At 41.3% G+C, this 8,297-nt stretch overlaps 1 protein-coding gene across 1 annotated transcript; it reads left to right on the forward strand.

Moving 5' to 3' along the window:
* Positions 1–1,514: 1,514 nt before the first annotated feature.
* Positions 1,515–2,453, forward strand: LOC118968017 (olfactory receptor 52E4). The gene has a single exon (XM_036996498.2). The coding sequence runs from the start codon at positions 1,515–1,517 to the stop codon at positions 2,451–2,453; it is 939 nt and encodes a 312-aa protein (XP_036852393.2).
* Positions 2,454–8,297: the final 5,844 nt, after the last annotated feature.

An 8,297-nucleotide genomic window follows, 5' to 3' on the forward strand; every position in this document is an offset into this window, starting at 1 on the left:
AAACCAGCCTGCCTAAAAGTGCAGACAGCTCTGAACTGTGACTCTCTTGCTATGTTATCCTAGCTATTCCCAGAGACTCTTCCCAGTGAAGTTCCATAACAGCTGTCATCTTTATTCTCAGTGTGACATCACCTGCCCCGCAACCCAACACTGGCAAACACGGTGTTCTCTCTGCACATGGGCTGTTTTCCCTCCAGCTCCTGTTGGGAGAGAGAAGCTCCTTTTCTCATATGGAACAAGGGATTACTCAGTCCCTTGCTGGATATTACAATCGTGCAAAAACTACCTGGCAGAGTTATATGCAACCATGTACATAAAACATTCTTTCTCTTTCCCTTTATCCCTCTCTCTGTCTCATTTTCTCTCACACAGACACAGACATATGCTCTCACATATACACACACGCATGCACACACACTTATACAAATCCCGATGCTATTCAACAGTTAATTCTGAAAACTGAGAACTCTATCCTCATATGGCAGTGTTTGGTATATTAAATTGAATATCCACTGGCTGTTTGCCACCAATAGCAGCATTTCTGTTAGTAGAGAACCAGGAAATGTATAAATGAAGTCATGTTAACCTAGATGCTGCACAGTTGTACAAAAACCTGGGACACAAAAAGTTAAAAGAAAATTATTTTATTTGTCATTCTCAGGGGCCAAGGAAGATTAATCCACTATGCTTGAAATTCAGTGATGCTTAAATTTGTTTGCTATTCGATCTATTCATACCAGAAGCTAGGAACAATTTCAGAACATGGGTGGAATTTTGTATGTTAATTATTACTGCTATAAATTGTAAAGAGTCAACATGATTTAGCTGAAGAGCAAAAGGCAATTTACTGGTAGAACATCAGAAGTTGCAGAATAAACAGGATTTGATGGTTTGGGATTAGGAACTAAGGCATTCCATAAGATCAGGAAGCATCAAATATAACAATGGTCTCATAGTAGAAATACAATGAGGAAAATTAAGGAAAGATCTTTTGATTAAGCTCCTTCATCTCATGTGACTATATGAGATCACAAGCCAGGTCTTTACATTTATGTTATATCAAAACAGAGACAATGGTAAAAGTCAGCCATTCTCATTTGCACTTAAGATTCCCTAACCATTTGAGATACACTGGGTGTAGTAATTTCCCAAAAGTAAACAGGGGGCTACTTGAAAATGTGACAGGAGAGAATGCCATAAAATGTAGGTACATTTTATTTTCTGAAATACTGTCATTTCATTCAAGGATTTCATTATTTAAAAATTGCCAAAGAGAACATTGCATATGATGAATTTCAGAATGGTCATTTGTTTTGAGAGAGTTGCTCAGTTGTCCTCTGGAAGAAGAGAACCCCTAATATGTGTATATTAGCTACTCCTGCCACTAACTCCAGTATGATGATGATAAGAGGTCTTTTCATCTTTCCAGGACCTTGATAAGAAAATACCTTAAACTGAGTGTCATCCCACCTGCTTAACGAAATTCAGCAAACCTTGTTAGGAGAATGAGGAGAATGTCTCCTATCAATGACACCCAGTTCCATCCCCTCTTCTTTCACCTGATAGGGATACCGGGATTGGAGGCTGCACATTTCTGGATTGCTTTCCCATTCTGTGCTGTGTACCTGATTGCCCTCGTGGGGAACATCACCATTCTCTTTGTCATCAAGACGGAACACAGTCTCCACCTGCCCATGTTCTACTTCCTCGCCATGTTGGCTGTGATTGATCTGGGTCTGTCCACGTCCACCATCCCCAAAATGCTGGGCATCTTCTGGTTCAAGCTTCAAGAGATCAGCTTTGGGGGCTGCCTTACTCAGATGTTCTTTATTCACATGTTTACAGGCATGGAGACTGTTCTACTGGTGGCCATGGCATATGACCGCTTTGTTGCCGTCCGCAACCCTCTCCAGTACACCATGATCCTCACCAATAAAACCATTGGCCTCCTAGCCTCTATTGTTGTGGGAAGAAATTTCATTCTGGTGACTCCATTTGTGTTTCTCATTCTGAGACTGCCCTTCTGTGGGCATGACATCATCCCTCACACATACTGTGAGCACATGGGTCTTGCCCGGTTGGCCTGTGCACCCATCAAGGTCAACATTATCTATGGGCTTGTGGTGATTTCTAATATCATTGTGGATGTGATCCTCATTGCCTCCTCCTACGTGCTTATCCTTCAAGCTGTTTTCCGCCTTCCCACTCAGGCTGCCCGACTAAAGGCTCTCAATACCTGTGGCTCTCATGTCTGTGTCATGCTCTGCTTTTACACACCGGCATTTTTCTCTTTTATGACACACCGCTTTGGACAGAACATTCCCCGCTATACCCACATTCTTTTGGCTAATCTATATGTGGTTGTCCCACCTGCCCTTAATCCAGTCATCTATGGGGTCAGGACCAAGCAGATCCGAGAGCACGTGGTAAAGGTATTTGCACAGAAACAATAGTTCTGTGTGAAGACTCAGGAAATAGGGCCACCTATTACCCACATTTTAATATTCTGAGGTCTCTTTTAAATTTTATGTTATTAGATAGTTCTGTGTGAAGACTCAGGAAATAGATCCACCTATTACCCAATTTTAATATTCTGAGGTATCTTTTAAATTTTATTTTATTAGATAGTAGAAGAAGTTGTTTAGGATTGACAGATAAAACAATGGGACATTTGTGCCTTCTCTATTCACCACCACGAAGTCACTGGACAAAGGGCAAGGGCTAAAGGAAAAAAGGGAAATTGTTCTGGTGGCAGCAAATATTTAGAACTAGAGTGTCTTTTGAACTGTATTTCAAGTTCCCTTTCTAAGCCACCACTGCTTCATTATGGAATTAAAAACGGATTTTCTCTTTCTCCAAAAAATAAGCAACAGATTATGGAAGAGATAAGGGCCTCTGACTGGAAACCAGAAAACTCTTTCATGAAAGGTGTCTTCACCCAGTTCCCACCAATGTACTGCATCCCAACAGGACACAGTTTCACCCTTCCTCCTTCCTTCTGATGAAGATTCCAGGGCTGGAAGATGTGCACATCTGGATTGGCTTCCCCTTCTTTGCGGTGTCCCTAGTAGCCCTTCTGGGGAACATCACTACCTTGTTTGTAATCCACACTGAACGCAGCCTCCGCCAACCCACGTTTTCCTTCCTGGCCATGTGGGCCTGCACTGACCTTGGCTTCCATCTGGGCTGGAAGATGCAGGGAACTCCAGCCCCAATGGGCTTGTTGGGTGAGCCTTAAGGCCAACTCTAATAGAGTGGCTGTTGACAGAATGAAGATCAAGTCATTCCCGTTAGAGTATAAGTCAAGTCATTTGTTTGGCGATTCCAGGAGTTTCAAAGACATTAAGTTAGCTTCTAATTCAAGATGGGACCCTTGTTGAAATTCAAGGTAGGTTGTGCAAGGAATATGCAGAGCACAGGGCTAAGGGGACTGTAATGTAAACTAAGAGAGGCAGTAAACTGAAGAAATGACACTTTTTATATGTATATAAAGAAAAAGTGATCATTTTCTAAAAAAAATTATGCAAATGACACAAATAGGATTTAGAAAAACTAAACACATCAGAATAATGAATGAAGAAGACAAATGTCATTGAAGATATTCTTCCAGTAAGATGCTAGGCCACATAGCCTTTCATGCTTCTTATGCTATACTGTTTTCAACTACTAAAATTTCACAGAGCTTTCAAAATTATTCATAAAATTAACATATCCTGAGTCAAAAATCACAAAATAGAGGAGAAAATACAGAAGAAAGATTCAAAAGAAACAAAAATACCAGTCAATCACACACACAAATGAAAATACAAAGTTATAAATAAATATGACAAATCAATTTGGTTACATATTATTAAAATTAAATAATGGATATAATTTATTAAAAAAGTACTTTTGGAGTGTCAAGCGGTTTCTTGTATTAACTCATTTAATTTTGAAAATAACTCTAAAAGATAGATACTAGTATTAATCTCAGCTTACATAAGTGAAAATTAGGGGTTCAAAATTATAAATTTCTTCACTAAAATATATAAGTAAAATCTACTATATCAATGAATTAGCACATACATATTATATAGCAAACTACATTAATTTTCAGGCTACTGAAAAATTACAAAATGAAGAATTATTCTTAAATGCATACAAAAATATATTAAAAGGCAGTTTATTAACAGGAATAAACATTGTTCTCTTTTAAGTATATAATACCTATTAACATCAGAAGTAAGATTTTCCCAATCAGTCCTTTGAAATTATTTGTTAAAACATTTCTTACATATCAACTTGATAAAATTAAATTCAATGGGAAAGTGAAAGAAACATGCTTATTAAAATACAAGTTCACCATTATTTCAACGAAGTACATTTTCTTTCCTAAAAGCTGGACAGAATAATCTAAAAAAATGTTAATAGCCAAGTCTTCATGTTGCAAAATAAAATGTAAAAACCCAGATACACCCTATGTGGAAAACTACTTAAGATGTGACACCCAAGGGCACAGAGTGAGAACCGCAAGTATCATACACATTGTGGGTGCAGGTTACTGAGGGGACATGGCCCAGGCTGACTCAATAGGTGGATTTGGGCAATCAGATGCCCCTCACCCATTCTTATGTCCTTGGAAGGTATGTCCCACCCACCATTCCCATGCTAACAGATATTTAAAGGCTATGCCTTAAGAGAATAAGCTGGTGTTGAGACATCTAGACACATACAGGACTGAACCCAGGTAAGGCATCTATAGAAACTTGTAAGATTCTAGCAGTGGGTACAGAGATCTACCGAAGATTCAGCTCATATATAAGTTTCCCTGCTTATTAAACCTGCCACCTATCATCTGGAATGGCCTGCCTCTGTCTTTGGTCCCTCACTGCCCTCTGCGGACAGGGGCCAGTTTCAGATTCCACCAGGGAACTCCCAAGGTGGTGGCCCAACACACACACACATGCATAGAGATGCAGCTGTGTAGGCATATATCCTTGCTGGCCCAAGGAAAAGGATGGCTCCATGATTCTGAATCTTACCATACCTCATTCCAAAAAAACCATAACATCAGAAGGAGAGTAAATAAAAATGCATTAGCACACTCCAACATTACTAGAAGACAGAATGGCATGATTTCAGATTACTTTAAGAAGAGAAAGCATTCTTGACGAAGCTCCCACAGTTGTCACTGTCTTTAGGCTCAGAGTTTAGGTAGAGGGAAGCTTAAAAGGCTATGTGGGAAAGAGAAGAGGGGTGTGGGAGACATTTACTTAGCACAGATAAAATCTCCAGAAATAAAAGAATCTCCTCTAAATCTATAAAATCACACACAGGTCAGGGTTGTCATGGAAAGCTGCACTGGCTACAGGAATGCGGCTTGAAAGTAAATACCAGAGGCAACAAGAGAAATGCTTTCCTTCTGGGGAAGAAAAAAAATAACTGGAGGAAAGAGGTTTCTGCTTAGAAATGTGAAAATAAAATGACGAAATGAGAGGGGAAAATCAGCATCCTAAAGAAATAAAAACAAACCACACGACATAGCAACACCTCCTTGCTCTCTCAGCAACATTATTATTCTTGAAATAAACTCATCTTCCTGGTAATGATAGAAGGGGGTACGCTTGAATTAGAAATTCTACCAGAAAAATCATTAGGAATAGGAAAAATCAGTTCAAATCTACAAAATGCTACAGTAAGATATAGTGAAGTAAAACCACATATAAAAATTAATTCAAGATGTATCAAAAACCTACATGTAAAAGCAAAACTCTAACACTCTAAAGAGAAATGTAGGAGTTAATCTTCATGACCATGGATTTGGCAATAGTTTTTTAGTTTAATACCAAAAGAACAAACAACTATGGGAAAAAAAAGGAAAAAGTGTGATTCTCAGAAATATATAAAAATTAAAATTACATCAAAATGATCAAAATTAGGTTCTTTATTCCTCAATGGAGAGCATCAAGAGAGCAAAAACATAACCCAGAATTGTGAAGTATTTGTAAATCTTACAGCTGATAAGCTTCTTCTATCTAGAATAGAAAAACAACTCTCGTGAATCAACAATAAAAACCAGTAACCCAATTAAAAATAGGCAAACGTATGGTCTTATATCTATACCATGGAATATTATTCAGCTATAACAAAGTGCTGATATATGCTATAGAATGGATGAACCTTGAAAATATTATGCTACATGAAAAAGAAACCAAACACAAATGGCCACATACTGTATAATTCCAATTAAATTTAATGTCTAAAATATGCAAGTCAATACTTATGGAAAATAGGTTATTGATTACCAGGGATTCTAAATTAGAATAGGGATTGCACACTGGGAAGAGGAGGAGTCATTAGAGCCCAGGAGGGGGAGTGCGCCCATGGCATGGGTCTCAGATACCCGAGGAGAGGTGCTGCCTCCAGCAATGCTGGTGTCACAGGGGCTCAGAGGAGGCACCCTCAGCACTGGCGCTGAGATCCCTGAGGATGGGACTCTATCCTGGTGCTGCTGGCACTTCAAGGGACCAGTGAGGCTGATTGGACCCTGGGAGTTCCAAACCCAAACCCAAACCTGAACCAACTCAAATCCAACGGAATAACAATCACCACCACCAAGTCCTGGAGCCTCTAATCAACTCCAGTGCCAGGCTGCAGAGTCCTTGCTGAGGGACCCTGACAAGACAGGAACAGGCAGGAGGAGCAGCCCCCTAACCCACTGCCACCTTCCAGGCTTGCCTGCTGCTCTGGAGGTGGACACAGAGAGGGAGCCCGCCGACACAGCAGAGCCCCAGGGTCCCAGCCCTCGTATAGCAAAGAGCGCTCGAGGGGTGGGCTTGGGGCTGAGAGCAAAGTACAGAGTAAGTGACCGCACAGCCGCTGCTCATTCTAAGTCTGAGAGTTGTGACCCAGGAGGCAGCTGTAAGAGCGCCCCACGGTGCACAGGGCTCCCAGAGGAGGCAGACGACAAGACGTGATGCAATGTCAGAGGGCAGCTTCACAGCGGGCACGGACCTGGGCATTCAGCCGGCAGGAGGAACAGGGACTGACTGCTCACCCTGGGGACGGAGGCAGTAGCTGCAGCCCAAAGCCGGTGTGGGCTCCTGGGGCAGATTCCTCCAAAGCCACGCTCAGTGACAGCAGGAAGGAAAAGGACATCCATCTGCCTCCAGAAGGGCTCTCCTGCTCTCAGGCTTGGCTCCCATTTCCTCAAGCCAGAGCCCCAGGTGAGACTCAGTATGTGTCATTGTTTAGGACGGGAGCTCCCTAGTAGGACTGCTCTCTGTCACCTCTGGTCGAACAGTTTATCACCACCAGCTTCCACTGACCCTCAGAGAGCAGACCAGCCACGTTCAACTCAGATTGTGTAAAATGACACTAATAATCTAGGCATCCTTATATACTGAGAATAATGACAGTATTTATGGTGAAATTAACTGTTGAAGTGTTTTAAACATTTGCAACAAACTGATACATGTGCATGATATAATATTCATATAACCCATCTATGAATCATCATTAAAATGTGTTTCTATAAAAATGCTATCAGAAACAATACAAATCAAAGGAAATGATACAATTGTCATGTTGTGTTTTCAATCATTTGGTCCACTCGGAGGTCTCACCAGAAGTGCCTCCCCTTCCCCTACTGAGCCTTCACCCAGGTGCAAACCCAGAAGGGACTAGAAAGGAGGCTGTTAGTTGGTCATATTCACATTGTAATTCCTGAATCATCCTCCCCTGGGTCAATGCAAACAACCACCAAAATTAGGGAGAGCTTGACTCAAACTGGGTGTACCCCAGGATACCAGCCACCAAAGTGTAGGGACCTACCACACCGGTTGTTCTTCGTCATGTAGCTGGCACAGTCTTGGCCCATGAAGGGCTCACTGATTTCCTTACTTATGTTATTCAGGTGGCTGAGTGTAGAGATGACCCACAGTGTCTTCAGTGAGCCTCTAGCTCTGTAACAGTGGAGCCCTAAGATAAGTTACAGACAAGCCACAAACTTGTGGTTTGTTCTCCACTCTGACTCCAATGGCAGAGGTTAAGAGGACCCAGTTTCTCATAGATTTGTCAAGCCCAGTGCAGCTGTTTGTGGAAACTAGACATAATGGTCCTAAGACAGACTTTGGAGTGAGTCCACATGCACGTGAAGGGGATGGGGAAGAACAACCCAAAAGTAGCATCTTGAAGGGCACATGCAACTCTGCCATGACGTCCCCAGTGCACTATAGAAATGGGTTAGTAGAAATCTTGGAACACTGTCTTGTGTAGATAGAGTGAAACAGCATAAAGTAAACTCAGTTAAAATGGTG

Source organism: Manis javanica, chromosome 11, assembly GCF_040802235.1.
Source record: "Manis javanica isolate MJ-LG chromosome 11, MJ_LKY, whole genome shotgun sequence".
Lineage (NCBI taxonomy): Eukaryota > Metazoa > Chordata > Mammalia > Pholidota > Manidae > Manis > Manis javanica.